This window comes from Megalopta genalis, chromosome 18 (genome assembly GCF_051020955.1).
Source record: "Megalopta genalis isolate 19385.01 chromosome 18, iyMegGena1_principal, whole genome shotgun sequence".
Taxonomy (NCBI): Eukaryota; Metazoa; Arthropoda; class Insecta; order Hymenoptera; family Halictidae; genus Megalopta; species Megalopta genalis.
The window spans coordinates 1,441,121-1,458,764 of NC_135030.1; the positions used below are offsets into that span (position 1 = coordinate 1,441,121).

Here is a 17,644-nt window from a genome sequence, read left to right on the forward strand (position 1 = left end):
AACTTCTGATTCTATTTGATTGCACGCATGTCATAGTATACGTTTTCACTCAACAAAATGCAATAAATGACAAAACTAATGACATAACCCTTTTGCATGGTTTTCATCGTTTCGCAAACTAGATTCGCCTTTTTGCAAATAAAACTAAGGATGAATTTCACAGATCAAAATTGGCTGCTTTACGTTCGATTTGAAAAATAATTAATAATCCACAAAAATCTTTAACAATTTTACTTAAAAATCTCTTTTAAAAAAAATTCAAATTTAATATCAAATCGATTACAAATAAATAATTACAAGCGCGTGAATTACATTTGCAAAAGGATCAATTTTATCTTCCACAAAGGTGAACAGGATCCGCGAAAGGATTAACTTGGGATAAGACGAATATGCTATACAAAAGAGAATTAATTTTGAGTGCACACAGCCTGCGTAAACACGTTATGCTTGCGTCCACATACGGCGCGAAATATTTTCAATCTGATACATATTACTTGCGGATACATATTACAACGTGACACGCGAATTTCCAGTTGTATAAATTCATGGAGGACAGGTGGCTCAAGTTGGAGCCTTGAATAAACATGATCCTCGGGATAATTAGATGTGCATAGGAACTAGCTGCTTCCCGAAATTCCCATGCATGTACGCATGGTTTCACACCCTATAGTCACCGAATTGTCCGCATCCTTCCAACTAACTCCAACCGAAGCCTCCGCCTCTACCTCTTCTATTTCCACGTTTTTAACCATTTCTCTACGGTCCCATTAAAAGCCGGACGTACACCTGTGTACCGGAAGCGTGCAACGTACAGGTGCGAACGTTGTAACGACAACGTTGCCCGTAACGATACCAGAAATCCACGACTCCGCGCAAGTATTCGGCGATTCATTCGCGACAGGCTAGGTACACCAGGGGTGTCAATTGAACCGGACGAAACAATTTACTATCTTTTAAAGCTGGCAAGCGATTCAATTTATTTTCTGCGACCCCTTACGCGTTACGCGTACCGTTACCCCGTTCGTAGCGCATTTTTTCCAACGGCTCAGCCAGCGAATAAAACCGATAAAAAATCATGGTTTTCGAGCACAGTCTTCTAAAATGGAAGTTTTTCGTCGAGCGTAGGAGTTCATTTCGCGTCTTATTTCGTTTGGTACTCGAGGATAAATCAATGATTTTCATTTGAATTTGATTTGTAATTACTGGTTTGCAGAGTCTTGTGCAAAATCAAAATTATGTGCATCAATTAAAAGATACAGAGATCCAATAGAACTATATTTCTTCTGTTAATGATTTTAATAGAGGTTGAGGGTAAAGAACCAGTATTAGTCAAGTCTTCTAGTGTTTTCGCTGTTATTGACATGTTAATTGAAGTATTATCTGAAATATTATTATAATATTATTTCAAATATTATTGAAATATTATTTCAGATATGTTAGATGAACATTGACAAGTTTTGTTAAATAACATTGTCAGACGATTTTGGAATAAAATTTCAAATAACATTGTTATAATGTTGGAAATTTAGTATTCTAAATAATGTGATTTTCCTGTCCCTTTAGGGTAAGAGCATATACGAAAGTACAACTGCTTTTTCCTTTTTTGAGATACTCGTGAATAAACTGCGGATTTCATGCATTTATATTTCAAAAATTTCATTAGTAGAATATCAAAATAGTCTACTTAAGTTAAATTATTTCAGGAATTTAACTTAATTTTTAGTTGCCAACCCAATAGATTTAACACTTGTTTATATATAAAAAAAAATCGTGCATCGTTCGATTTTCAAAATACGTTTGCCACCCTGTCGACGACTCTGTTCCATTTCACAGGCAATTGGGTCTCGTATCGAGAAAAAAAAGCAAAACATGACGATCTCGCTGCGATGCACGTTCTCCTCGATACATCTGAAACGTGCGAGAACTGTACGCATTGTTTTATATAATCTCCGGGAATTCAGTGAATAAACAGCACGAGACGGTTTTCATCCCTAGAAACAAGTTGTAAATCATCCCTGCGACGATAGCGACACTTTTCTTCGAATCAAATGCACAAATAGTATGTTTAATGTTTCGTTCGATGCTTGTCTTGTTCGAACTTCGTCGCGTTTACAAATATTTTTGTATATATCGTTCTGTTCGTTTTGCCAGGTTATAGGGTAAAGAAGCCGATTAACTGCGGGGTGGCCAATTGCTGCGGCTTCGGTTTCTTTTCGGACATAATTAACTTCATATTTTCCGAATAAGACGTGCCGAATTTATTTGTTAAAAAAATGAATAAAATAAGATCGTCCACTGTTCTACACTGTTTCGTAAAAATTAGTGCCTTAAAATCTTGAAATGCGGGATTTAACCCTTTGCACTTGAAAATCCGAATTAAAATTTAATATAGTTTTTCCATTTTATACGAATAAACGATAGTGCATCTTCTGCATATGAGATTGAATTGATTGTTGACTCGTGCAACAGTTGCGCTTTCGACAGCTCTTTAAACATACACAAATTTGATTAATAAAATTATTTCGAGACGTGACACAACAACTAGGAGTCGTCTCTCGAGTGGTGCAAAGGGTTAAGTTTGAAGCGACGCATTCATTTCTGCATCGTACGGTTCGAAAACAATATATGGGCATTTCGATGTACAAGTCAACGTAGCGCAACATAAACGTGTGCAAATGGAATAACTAATTATAGATTAACACGAGGAAACCATAAGCACAGCACTCTTGATTTTCTCGAGAACAACAGAGACCACGAGCGAATGACGAGTGCCCCGATAAGGGAAGCTGCAGAGACGGTGCAATGTTTTCATGATTATCGCCTCTCGGGCTGGATGTATCAATTTTACGATGAATTTTTGCTCTTTCTTTCCTGTCTCCGCCGTGGCAGCATCTCGTTGCGTGTTTCTTGCCTTCGAACTTTCAACGCAATGCTCGTTTAACTTTGCACCCGATTAATCAAACCGTATGGTCTCCCGCGCCACGTGAAACAAGTATTCCTGCGACAAAACAGCTCCTTACCGTACAATCTTCCCAAATAACGCCCTTAATAACGTCACTGTTTAATTAGAAAATAAATCAGCATAGAGCTTTCTTCTCATTTTTTTTTTTTATTCTGTTGCACGTGCAGTTCGAATTGCTGTCTTTTCTCGGTCATGCTCGTGGGCATCTCCATTAAAATGATGTTCTAGCTTTTTAATGCAATCGATCTATATGCACGTTCACATCTTCTGCAAGAACGTGATTCCGATAATGATGACAGCAGTAGTCACACTGATATTTAAAAAAAACCGAAGTTCCTATCTTCACTATATGAGCATCATTTTTATTTTTCATTTATCCATCTTGTCGATTTTGTTAACACTCCTCGTACCGTCGTCGGTCAAATAACCGGCTTGGCAATTATTATTATATAAAGGCAATTATTATATAAAGGCAATTATTATATAAAGGCAATTATTTTTATTCCGCAATTATTGAAATTATGAAGAGATACTTTCATTGGAGTTATTCATTATTAATTTTTTTTTCATTATAAAAGGTGCAACAGATCTAAGTAAATTGAATCTTGTTACTTTTAGAAGACAATGAATATATCAGCCACTCTTAGCGCTCGGTACGTTTAGCGTTGATCCTTTGTACTATAACGATGGGTCAGGCACGTGACGAAGATTACACACATGATTTAGAAAACATAAACATTAGCCGTTTCTTCTAAATCGATACAAAATTCGAAAGTCTAGGAACGAAAGTAAATAAAGCCATGCAAGAAACAAAAATTGTCTCTTTCTCTTAGGTAAATTATTTGTTGTTATTTTATTATTTTAAATCATGATACCAGATTACAATTCGATAATATTCGAAAGGACGCGAAATTTTTTAAACATACTAGTTTACCAGACACTGGGTAAACAAATTAGAAAAAAATTAAAATTGATTGGAATGACAGAGAATATCAAAAACCGATGCTTTTTTTCATTGTGAGAAACAAAGAGTGTTATTGTCTACTGACACATACATTGCTTGCTGACCAGCATATATTGCTTTTATTATTATATTATTAATTATTATTATTCATTATATATAATATATAATATAATATTATACATTATATATAATATAATATTATTATATTATAATAATAATAATAATATTATTATATAATAATAATAATAATAATATTATTATTATTATATAATATTATTTATATTTATATAATATAATATTATAAGCAAGTTTTATAATAAAAACTTTACAAATTCTAAATAAATTCGGTCTTCTCACTTTCCTGTGAAGCAGTACATGCCAGTTAGTATCACTGCTTGGTAGATTTAGTGTTAAAATAATTATTTGCAAAAAACATTATAGCATTTTAAAACGTGTCCGAATACTATCGCACGGATACAGTGAAAAGGTAAGAGATTTTTCAGTGAAAGGACCAAAAAAAACTGAAGACTAGACTACCCCAGAGTAGCCCCGGAATTTGGACCGACTTCCGAAAAAAAGATTGCCGGTTAGTTGGTTTCTGAGAGTCACTTCGTTTCATTGGGCCGGCGCTTCCGTTCCCCGCTAAACGGCGTTCGATGTTATTCAACGTTGCCTAAGGACGGAAATCAGCCGCCGGCGAAGAACAGTTTTATCCGATCCACGGTAATCGTCTAATGTGTACCTGCTCGTCCTTCCGCACGTCCTTCCGTCGCCGTTCCAACGTCTTCGCCACGCTCGACAGCGTTCGCCAACTGTTGCGCCGTGCCGCGCCGCCTTTGCTGCTCGTTGTGACGTTGTTGATTGGGTCTAATGACCGGCCTCTCTCTCTCTCTCTCTCTCTCTCTCTCTCTCTCCCTCTCTCTCTCTCTGTCTTTCCCTCCAATTCCAACCACAACGCCGCGCAACAACGGATTTTTATCGTCACCCCTTCTCAAGGTTCCCCGCGCTTTATCACGCTCAAGATGCCAGTCGTTCAGTTACCGATACTTACAGTCGATCAATCATCCGACTTTTTAAATTTCCGACGCACGGAATTCCTCGAACACACGATGAAACAGACGGCGGGGAAACTTCTTGTTCGATCGTTGCAAAAGTCCGAACTACCCTCGCGCGTATTGCACGTCTCCGTGTTTCAACGCTACGATCATCATCTTCACGCTCGGTATGGTAATGGTATAGAATTGATGCGGACAATTTTTTAATGGAATTCCAATATACATTGTTAACCGTGGGTTTTGTGAAGCATTAAGAACAACTGCTTTATGTTTGCTTCGTAAAAATAACAAGCATACGTTTATTCTAATTTTTAAGCGAATTTTATTATAATGTACATACGTCCAATGAAACGAAACTGAATAAATTTCTCAAAAAAAGTATCTTTATATTTTCAATGATGCCAAATTAGAATACAGTAATTTTTCCCTAATTCGCGATCAGATTGGGCATACAAATGGACAATTTGTGAGGAGGAGATACGATTATTCGAGCCTTGTGGCTCGTTTTTGTACTTGTTGGCAATTGATAACTATAAAAACGAGTCGCGAGGCTTGAATAATGGTATCATCCCCACTTCACAAATTGTCATTTTTGTGCGCAATCCGAGCGCGAGTTAGGGAGAAATTACTGTAGTCGCAAATAGAAAAATCAAATGTGGAACTAACTCTGAAAAATTTTACGTAGGATGTACCACATAAACTTTGATATTAAAACCCTACGGTATTTATGTTTAATTTACTTTTACTAAATGAAGGCAAAGGGGTAGTCAAAGTTGGAACAGTAAAATAAGACGGAACCACTTTTTAGTTTAAATTCGACGAATATAATGAAACAAACGCGATTAGACGAAGCATTTATTTTATTCTGTAATAATTAGATCGTGGACCGTTATGCAAAATAAAATTATCCGAATCGATGTAAGGAACAGGAGTTGACTGAAAATATACCTCTCCTTTTAACGATCTCAATAAATTGAGGAGAACGTAAGAATAATCTTAAATTCTTCTAATGTCTTCATTGTTTGATACTTCACGTAACCATTTTGCATAAAATGACATTATTATAAATGCATGAAATCCGTAGCCTAGTAATAATCGCACACACAAACTGTGCTGTTTGTAGTATAATTTACCTTCCTCACAAATCACAAAATAAACCAAATAAATTTCATATTAACCCTTTCAGTGCTGACTAAAATGAGAAAGTATGGTAGAAGAAATATTTACTTTTGATATTATTTTTATAGCTTTATATTATATTCATGTCATATGAATTCCACTCAAATTATATATTATTCTTACTTATAAAAATGATAAATTATATATAGATCATGGTAGATCACATGTTCCATAAATATCACAAATTAAACGACATAGCTCCCATCCATGCGATGCACAGCGATGCGAGCAATGGGAAGAAAAAAATCCAAAAATCAATATATTTTCCAATGTCCAAACTACCCTCGCGCGTATTGCACGTCTCCGTGTCTCAACGTTTAACACGTGTTATTCTATTATGCGCTACGATCATCATCTTCACGCTCGAATACTCGTACTGTTCTATACTCCCCTCTGATGTCGCTCGTTTTAAATTGTCAATCAGGTTACAAATATTTTTCAACTGTCTATTTCAAAGAATCAAATGATCCTGATTTGATGGCAAGAATGGACATATGCAACGAACATAAACTAATGGAAGCAAGAGACACGATTATTCCAGCCTCGCAGCACATTTTTATAGCTGCCAATCGTCAACAATTATAAAAACGAGATGCAAGGTTTCCTGTTCCCAAATTGCCCCTTTCAGTGCACAATCTGAGCGCGAATTAGGGAGAAATTCCAATTCGCTTCCAAGCCTAAGAAAACCACATCTATCGGGTTACAAATATTTTTAAACTGTCTATTTCAAAGAATCAAATGATCCTGATTTGATGGCAAGAATGGACATATGCAACGAACATAAACTAATGGAAGCAAGAGACACGATTATTCCAGCCTCGCAGCACATTTTTATAGTTGCCAACCGTCAACAATTATAAAAACGAGATGCAAGGTTTCCTGTTCCCAAATTGCCCCTTTCAGTGCACAATCGGAGCGCGAATTAGGGAGAAATTCCAATTCGCTTCCAAGCTCAAGAGAATTCCCCAAAATAGCATAATTCATCGAACAATCAAATCGGAGCGAACATCAAATCGATAATTTCCTTCTGCTCTGTCTTCGGTATCTGCCTGGGATATCTGCCATAATCGGTACCGCGAGAAAGAATGCATCGACATCTATTCGAAAATAATTCGACTGGAGGGCCTTTGACACCGTCAAAGCGTTAACGTCCTACGGTTGGTTCAAGTTGAAGGCAAAGGGTATCAGGTTCGTCTGTGCGGTCTTGAATCAGTCACGGTCGCACGGTGTTGAATATACACCGGACGGTGTCCACTGGGATGGAACATCTACCTTTGAAGTCTGAGGTTTGTCTTTGGCAAACACCTTAACGGTGTCCGGACGGTCTCCGCGGCCGTCTGAAGCGCGACACAGCGAACGTCGACGGCGACGTTCCGTCGCAAACGCGCAAACATCTCGCGTTCGTCGGCGAGCCGCGCCAATTATTCTCGCGTTACCGCGACGAATTAAAAAGATACACATCGCCCGCCGCGCGTCTGTTTGCGCTCTCGTCAGCTGGGCGAACAGGAAGTGTTTTTCATCCGGATTGTTCACCGTGGAAAAGCGTTTCCACGTCTTGGAATCGTTGCGTAACCGGCCGCGTATTCTTCGAGCTCGATCGTCTCCCCGAATCGCGACTTGGATCACACTAATAAGCGGTTACCAATTCCTAACGTTCGATTTGATTGTACCTAACGAACACCGTTCTCCGACTTCGCATTACTTCTCGGAAGGCTTTTTACGCTCCGAGGATCGTTAAGGCGAACGGAGATCTCGTCGGGGCCGTCTAAACGCTTGGACACGCTGTCGCCAATTAATTTCGTTCATTACCTTCGAGATCGCGGGGGTAAATTAAAAACGACTGCCATCAGCTGCCGCTGTCCGTTAGTGCGCCGCTCGCGCCGTCGCTCTTGTGTGCGTGCGCTGAAAACATGCATGCGCTTTAATTGATCTGACGTCATGTAAAGGCGCCGAAACTCTGGTTCCCAGGATTTGTTTGCGGTGTTCGCAGCCGCTCGAGGAATTGCTGTTCACCGTTTCTCAACGAATCGCGAATGTCTCCGGCTACGTTAACGTTGCGCTGTACGGTTGTGTCCGTTTCCCATCAAAAATTTAGGCTAGCTATGTTTTCGAGATCGAAAATGGACAATCGGGCACCGCTGCCGCAAGCATTATTTAGCAACAGTTTATACTAAATTAACAGGTGTCCTAATACCTATCTGCAGTGACTTTCTGCTGTTATATGCAGTAAATTCTCCCTAATTTTCCTTCAATTTCTAAACAGAAATGGACAATTTGGGAAGATGAGATACGATTCTTCGTGCCTCGTGAGTCACTTTTACGGTCGCCGACTGTCAACGATTATAAAAACGAGGTGCAAGGCTCGAATAATCGTATCTCCTCTTCCGAAATTGGCCATTTTCGTTTACAAGCCGAAGGAAAATTACGGAGAATTTACTGTACTTCGAAAGTTGCATTTTAGCCGACTTCGTGGGAAAACGTACCAACGCGTGACGCTTCTCAATGGCCGATTCTCAACGGTTGTAAAATCGCCTTAAATTCTGACAAATCGATCCATCAATTAATCCTGTTTGTACATAATGGGTCATGAGCGTCGGTCGCCGCTTCTCCCCCATCTTTTGAAAACGATATTCACCGAAACGCACGAATTTTTATAGGATGTGGGCCTTGCCCGTATGTATAACCGACTTCGCGCGTTCGTTTACGAGTGGGAATTCAAGTTTGAAATACGCGAAGGGCGAAGGGATTCACCAGAAGGGGATGTCCAAGATTATGCCTCACGATAACTACACCTGTCTAGAAAATATCGAAAGATCCTCCCCTCGCTTATCGCGCATCGGAGAAACGTCTTATTCACGACGATTTCACTCGTGCAGGATAGATTCGATTCTAATGAAATCCGAGATAACGCAGAGTTTTCTTTTATCCGGGACGGTTTTATCAGTTTTCCTCGCGGTTCATTCAATCAACAATCGCGAAGCGCCATCAATCATCGCTACGGATGGGATCGAGTTCAATATGTGATTATGAATGCAACTCGACTCTAATGCGAAACTGTTTGTGCGTATAATATGCGAATACTGCTCGTGATCGTAGTATATTTACATAGTATTACTATATATACACATATACTATATTATTATAATTATAATTATTATTTATATTATTATAAATAATATTATTTATATAATAATAATAATAATAATAATTATTATTATTATTATTATTTATATTATTATAAATAATATTATTTATATAATAATAATAATTATTATTATTATTATTATTATTATTTATATTATTATACTATATTATTTATTATTAGTGTATTTATCTGCGATACAAATTAGTTTAACATTTAACAGACGTTGGGGTTGTTTTTCTCTCATTTCCGAGCATTTTTTTTTAGAGAATTAAATAAATATGTATATACGATTTTAAAGTGTTGCAGTTTTACTAAATCAACACTATTTTTGCTAAAATTGTACAAAGTTATTTGTTTACATGTCCAGTATTAATAAAATATTAATAAAGGATTAGTAAAGTATTAATAAAAATTCAAGCAAAAACATGGCCCGTCCTAAGAAGTCAGAATGGAAAACGTAAATTTACATCTAGTTACAATCTTTTCGATCTATTGAAACTAGGAAAGAAGGAGTGCATCTTTTATTAACTTCTCTTCTATAGAATTGATGCGGACAATTTTTTAATGGAATTCCAATATACATTGTTAACCGTAGGTTTCGTGAAGCATTAAGAACAACTGCTTTATGTTTGCTTCGTTAAAATAACAAGCATACGTTTATTCTAATTTTTAAGCGAATTTTATTATAATGTACATACGTACAATGAAACGAAACTGAATAAATTTCTCAAAAAAAGTATCTTTATATTTTCAATGACCCAAATTAAAATACAGTAATTTTTCCCTAATTCGCGATCAGATTGGGTATACAAATGGACAATTTGTGAGGAGGAGATACGATTATTCGAGCCTTGTGGCTCGTTTTTGTACTTGTTGGCAATTGATAACTATAAAAACGAGTCGCGAGGCTTGAATAATGGTATCATCCCCACTTCACAAATTGTCATTTTTGTGCGCAATCCGAGCGCGAATTAGGGAGAAATTGCTGTAGTCGCAAATAGAAAAATCAAATGTGGAACTAACTCTGAAAAATTTTACGTAGGATGTACCGCATAAACTTTGATATTAAAACCCTACAGTACTTATGTTTAATTTACTTTTACTAAATGAAGGCAAAGGGGTAGTCAAAGTTGGAACAGTAAAATAAGACGAAACCACTTTTTAGTTTAAATTCGACGAATATAATAAAACAAACGCGTTTGGACGAAGCATTTATTTTATTCTGTAATAATTAGATCGTGAACCGTTATGCAAAATAAAATTATCCGAATCGATGTAAGGAACAGGAGTTGACTGAAAATATACCTCTCCTTTTAACGATCTCAATAAATTGAGGAGAACGTAAGAATATTTTTAAATTCTTCTAATGTCTTCATTGTTTGATACTTCACGTAACCATTTTGCATAAAATGACATTATTATAAATGCATGAAATCCGTAGCCTAGTAATAATCGCACACACAAACTGTGCTGTTTGTAGTATAATTTACCTTCCTTACAAATCACAAAATAAACCAAATATATTTCAGATTAACCCTTTCAGTGCTGACTAAAATGAGAAAGTATGGTAGAAGAAATATTTACTTTTGATATTATTTTTATGGCTTTATATTATATTCATGTCATATGAATTCCACTCAAATAATATTATTCTTACTTATAAAAATGATGAATAATATATAGATCATGGTAGTTCATATGTTCCATAAATATCACAAATTAAACGACATAGCTCCCGTCCATACGATGCACAGCGATGCGAGCAATGGGGATAAAAAAATAAAAAAATCAATATATTTTCTTTCTTAACATAATCATAATCTAGAGTCTTCATCCATGCGAATTAGGAATAAATTACTGTATTCGGAACCTGTCAGAATGTCGTGTTCCGTAAATCCAGTGTTAAAGTCTGAAATGTAAACACAATTAGTCACAGTATCTCGCAACTATTCCGATTACCTAATCCCCGCCGCGAATATGGTTTAGCGTATACTCAACCGAGATCTTGTCGAACGCTCATCATTTTCCTATTATTATTTCGGACCTCTTTTACGCGATCCTTCCGTGCACCGATATGATCGCAGCGATGCAGGAGACTCGAAATAACATCGGATCTCACGGTGTTTCCACGGCTGTATCAAACTTCGCACGATCATCGATGGGAGTTCGAGGTGAACCCGTAGCAAGTCACGAGGCACGCGTTGTAGGTGAGAGGATGTGGCCGGCAGGAAGTTCATTGTGTACGGCTACACATATAATATTGCACGTCGGACGATCCTGCGGATTCTACGTAGTTTCGTGTTCAACTAGTGTGGAATTCTCGCAGGTTGTCCCGCGCCAGATTCGAATCCCTCTAGGTCTCCATTACATCCTACCACAGAGAGGCCTGCAATCTCCGAAACTTAGGGGAGTTTCAGGACGCGTAGACTTGCTCGTTTATCCCAAAAGTAATTTATTAATTTTGAAATTATCGATTTCGACATTGATTCATTATTGGACCAATGAATTATTTGTACTTTGCACAACTAGAAATATTGACTAAGCTAAGGACATTCGGAAATATCACAGTAATTGGTCCCCAATTGTTTTTCAGCCTGTAAACGAAAATAAACAATTTTGGGGAGAGATAGGTTTTTATAGTTGCTGACTAGTTAACAACTATAAAAACAAGGCGTAAGGCTCGAATAATCGTATTTCCTCGTCCAAAATTGTCCATTTTTGTTTGCAAGTTGATGGACAATTGGGGAAATTTTGTTATACTTACAAGATAACTTTTTGCATACTTTAAGTGGTAAATACATAGACAACGGGAACATGAGATTTTTGTTATAAACAGTACAACAGCATCGTTAGAAAGTCATTTCATTGTATCGTTAAATAATAATTTTGAAGTTGGGTAAAAAATATATTATATAAGAATATTAGTAATATTAGAATTTATAATATAATATATAATATTATAATATTATATATATTCTAATATATAATATTATATATTCTAATATTACTAATATTCTTATATAATATATTTTTTACCCAACTTCAAAATTATTATAATAATAAAAATTATAATTATAAAATTATTATTATAATATATAATATTATATATTATATAAGAATATTAATAATATTAGAATTTATAATATATAATATATAATATATAATATATAATATAATATAATATTGGTAAAAAATATTTTACGCGTGTAAAAACAATGAACGCACGACGCAGACTTCTTCTAGACAGTAAAATCAAATTTTGACACCTGATATTGCACCGTAAGATTATTATAGTTCTATATCCGAAAAAAAGTATGTACACTTAAGCGACTCAATTGAGAAGCGTAGCAAGTTTAATTAAGGTGTACAGCATATATTCTAATTTATCGCGTTTATATAAGACAATCTCTATTTATAAAAAAAAATAGTATATAAAATATACAATTATAATAAAATATAAATATAAATATAAATAAATATAAATAAATATAAATAAGTATAAATATAAATATAAATATAAATATAGATAAATATAAATATAAAATGATACAATTGCCGAAGAACTTTCGATTAATTGTCACGCGACACGTGTAAAAATGATTCCCTATGAACTCTAAGCGTGCGTAAACTAGTCCTCAGATAAGAATCACGTTCTTCGCGAGACCGTCGGTGACCTTATTCTTTTTCTTTCCAGAATTTCGGATTGTTCCAGATAGCACGACCGCCAGCGAACGAAATCGTATGTAGGTTAACCGCGTGGGAGGGGATCCATTACTTGCAGCGTTTAAGTAATTATTTTTCAATTAAAGTGAAAAACTCAATGGCGTCGACACGAAATTGAGGAATTCCATCCTCCGCTAACTGCGCGGAAACGTTAGGCGGCCGGAGAATCGCCTAATCGGCGCGCACACGTGAACGAGTCGGCAACGCGTCGGGCCTCGTCATTTTTTTTTCCCCCGTACTAGTAACAATAGCGATTGTCGAACGAACGTTAGATCGTTTCGTGCCAAAGCACGATAAATCATCGCCAGGGACGAATTCGTGTAGCAGCCCCGAAGCTGAGTTTAGGAAGCTCGCGATCGCGATTATGCAAGCGTAGTGAGGTCATCCTAGGCATCACCTCGAGATACGATAACGGGGACTACACTGTTACTCGTGTTTAGTAAATAACATGGCGCCGCTTGTGCGCCGTAAACACAAATTTTTATTCGGCGACATCGTCGTGCATTCGAAATCGAGCCGGCGGTTCTTCGTCTCTCGCCCGTCTTCTCCGTGATTTTCGGTTATCTGGCTGCCGCCTTACGAAGCTGTCCACGACAGACTTTTTGTCAGCCTTCGGAATTTCGAAATCGTGGAGCACGAACCGAAAACAGAAGATGGAAGACAGTTCTCAAAGGGAAGATAAGAGCCGCGTATAGACGTTGATTTCTGGCGCATGCTTCCCTTTATCTGACCTCGCGGTTAATTGAAATACGCGGAGGGAAACCTCTCTCCTTTGAATAATCAATCGGCCGATAAAGCGTTTTCCTCCTCGAAATTGAAAACGATCGATTTCGTATGCTCTTTTTGTTCCTGCCACGAACTTGAAGCTCGGATTCTATTTAACCGCGGCAATAACGTTCCCGCGGCCCGTGCGAACAAACGCGACGTAAGAAACTGGTAATCAGTGTGTTCGGCAATTGGCGCGAACGAAATTGCTACCAATTATCAATTTAACTCTCCACGAAAGGATCGGTTTAATCATTTCTTCAGACCGCCTTTTGTTCCGTTCATCTCTCCTGATGCATCCTTTCAGTCTCTTTCATTCACCGTTCGTGAGAGCCGAAGGAACAAGAGGAAAAAAAAACCGCGAGCATTGGCGAACTTCTAAACGACCCTTTCAAACGGTTCCGAACGGGCACATTATTGGGCCAGCTAATTTCGGGCGGCTCGAACACGCCGACGACGCGAGAAGCTTTTCGGTTTCGTTGCGACAGGAATTTCGGAAAAGACAAAAGAGAAGAGAAAAAAATGATTAGAAGTCCCTGTATCCGTTACAGCTCTTCGCTCATCCTCGAGACCATGCTTATGGACTGCGATGATGCGCCGTCGTGTAGTTAAGTTAATTAATGAATGGTACAGGCGGGATGGAGAGTGGACTTAAATTGATACGTCCTTCGTGTGTGGAGCCATTTTTGTGGTACGCTTTGCCTCGGCTGCCGAGTACGCTTCTCGCGATTCCGACCGGATCGGTGGACATTCTTTTTGTTTTTTCGTTCTTCCGCCGACGAATAAATTACATAATTCGTAGGATAAGACACGCGGCCGGCGGGCGGTGCGCGTTCGCTCCGAAATACGACGACAAGAAACCGTGGATGTCGTCGTCGCGCGGATGACAAATGGAACGCTGATAGCCGGGCAACCAAATTGAAACAACAAACGAAAGCATAATCGGCGGTTCTCGCAGGAGAGGCTATCGAACGGCCCGCGCGATTCTCGTCGATATATTGTGCCGTTTCGTTTCGGGTCCACGTGAAACCTCTCGCGGCAATATATTGACCTCTTCGCGAGCGAAATCGCGGACGATAAGAGCTGATTTTCCGACGGTTCCGATTATTTATTGCTGTAAACAGAGTCGGAGTTCACGACGCTGCGCGTGGAAAACACACGACGGCAAAAATGTTACCCATTTCACGGACAATTTAGCGACCGGCTCGCGTCGTGTCGCGCTTTTTTTATAGCTATTGGACACGCGATCCGGTCTTGCCGACTTTTATCTGCTGGCACTTTCATAATACGAGAGTAGAATGACGTCGCTTGGCATCGTGATCGCGGATCCAAAATTTCCTTGGATTTCTGGTACCACTCGTGATCTCGTATTATCGTTTGAACACACCCGTCCCTGTTCGCCTAATTTGCCACCGTGTTAACGCGTCGCCGACCGTTAAATACTATGCGCTGGTCAGTGCGCATTTTTCGCAAGTGACGCACACCAAAACTTTAACTCGGGGGCAATCTTGCGGCGGCGTTTTCTGAAACGAGAAGTTTCCTCGTGACGCGTGCAGCATGCTGCATAATCGGGATTGTTTACTTATTCGTCCGACTCGCGAGGTATCGCCTTTTTCCCGATAACCCGCGAATTTCGTGTACACCAGACGCGACTGTCTACAAAACACGTCGAAAAAAACAGCCTATCGATAGACGAAGATAACCGAAAGGTTCGGATCTAGCGAGTAAACGGCACGACACTTTCACGCGTATTCGAATTCGGGCTTTATTGTAACTTCGGCAGCAAAGTTTGTACGATCGTCTAAGTAAATTTGAACTTGTTTGGAAATTCGATGGTTTGTTTCGAAAAAAAATAGAAAGAAGACAAAGAAACGCGTACCTGATTCAAGTCGAGATCGGGGTATTTGGAAGCGCATTTCGGACTTTATTATAACTTCGGCAGCAAAGTTTGTGCGTTAATTAATATTAAGTTAAGTAAGTTTGAACTTGTTTGGAAATTCGATGGTTTATTTCGAAAAAGAAAACAGAAAAAGAGAAAGAAACGTACCTGATTCAAGTTGAGATCAGGGCATTTGAAAGCGCATTTCGGACTTTATTATAACTTCGGCAGCAGAGTTTGTACGTTAATTAATATTAAGTTAAGTAAATTCGAACTTGTTTGGAAATTCGATGATTGATCTCGAAAAAGAAAACAAAAAAAGAGAAAGAAACGTACCTGATTCAAGTCGAGATCAGGGCATTTGAAAGCGCATTTCGGACTTTATTATAACTTCGGCAGCAAAGTTTGTACGTTAATTAATATTAAGTTAAGTAAATTCGAACTTGTTTGGAAATTCGATGATTTATCTCGAAAAAGAAAACAGAAGAAGAGAAAGAAACGTACCTGATTCAAGTCGAGATCAGGGCATTTGAAAGCGCATTTCGGACTTTATTATAACTTCGGCAGCAAAGTTTGTGCGTTAATTAATATTAAGTTAAGTAAGTTTGAACTTGTTTGGAAATTCGATGATTTATCTCGAAAAAGAAAACAAGAAAAGAGAAAGAAACGTACCTGATTCAAGTCGAGATCGGGGCATTTGGAGGCGCATTCCTTTTGCAGACTGGCAGGATCTTCGAAGACTTCTGGCAGAAACGCCGAGACGCTTCCCGCCAACGCCACCACCTTCAGAAACACACATAGTCCCGTTGCTAACATAATATCCACAACCCCCCCTGGAACCAACCCTCGATCACCACGTCCACGGAATTTTCGCGGCAAGTATTCAACTGTCGATCGTCATTGCTCTTTCAGTCCCAATTGACCACCGCAGCTTCGAAGAGTTTCAGAACGCGGGCACGACCTCTCTCTTCCACATTTTCGCAGATCGATGTCCCCGGGCTGGATCCTCTCGAGAAACAGCGTGCTCGGATCACAGTCACTGGCAAAATAGCACACTAAACGGTCACATCAACGGTCGGACGACTTAGATTGCCTTCTTCCGTCAAGTATTACAAGGAGACGGCGCTTCTTAAGAAAGGCTCGAGCTATCTATGCGCGAAGACGGTGTACAAAAATACTTCGACAATTCCTCGAATCTCTTCCGGATAGTTTGTTTTGTACTATTTTCAATATACTTTGTACTCTTCTTTTCCGTGCCGGCAATTCGAAGCTTCCGAAGGATCTTTCAAATTCCGATCGTTCAGCAACCGCGCACCCTCCGTGCCAGCATTTTTATCCAGAAGGGATAAAATAAATAAAAAAGGGATAAGATCGCCTCCCGTTGTGTTCAAGTCACTGAAATATAATCCACGGATGTCCGCGAATAAAATCGACAAAAGCCCCAGTTCCACCACTTGTTCTTCGGTCGGTCGTAATGTCGGCCGCGAAATCGTTCACCGAGTCCTTTGTCCGCACAGGGTAACAGAAGAAAAAATTCGAAAGTCCTTCGAATCACCTGTGACGTTCGAGTCACGAGGTCCGCGCAGCAATAGCCCGGCGTGGTTGTTGTTAATGTCTGGCAAGCATAAGAGCAACTGACTCCGAATAGCCACTACAGAGTCAACTATCCCCCACCAACGGCACCCTTATCTGTTGCACTCTGCTTGACCAATTCCCTACGGCGCGGTGGTGGTAGGCACTCGGTTGGAAACGTCCGCGCGAGCCTCGCCAAGACGAGGCGAGGCGAGGCGAGGCGAGGCTTTGCCTCGCTTTGCCTCGCTCTCGCTTCGCCTCACTCTCGCTTCGCCTCGCTCTCGCTTTGCCTCTCGCTCTCGCTTCGCCTCGCTCTCGCTTTGCCTCTCGCTCTCGCTTCGCCTCGCTCTCGCTTTGCCTCTCGCTCTCGCTCCGCCTCACTCTCGCTTTGACTCACTCT

At 39.0% G+C, this 17,644-nt stretch overlaps 1 protein-coding gene across 3 annotated transcripts in view; it reads right to left on the reverse strand.

Moving 5' to 3' along the window:
• sev (receptor protein-tyrosine kinase sevenless) overlaps nt 1–17,308 on the reverse strand; it is a 65,045-nt gene extending 47,737 nt beyond the window's left edge. For all 3 annotated transcript variants that reach the window (XM_033484160.2, XM_033484159.2, XM_033484158.2), the window contains exon 1: nt 16,345–17,308. In XM_033484160.2, the coding sequence (XP_033340051.1) occupies nt 16,345–16,488 (144 nt within the window). In that variant the 5' untranslated portion in view covers nt 16,489–17,308. The remainder of the gene's footprint in view (nt 1–16,344) is intronic.
• Between the last annotated feature and the right edge of the window lie 336 nt (nt 17,309–17,644).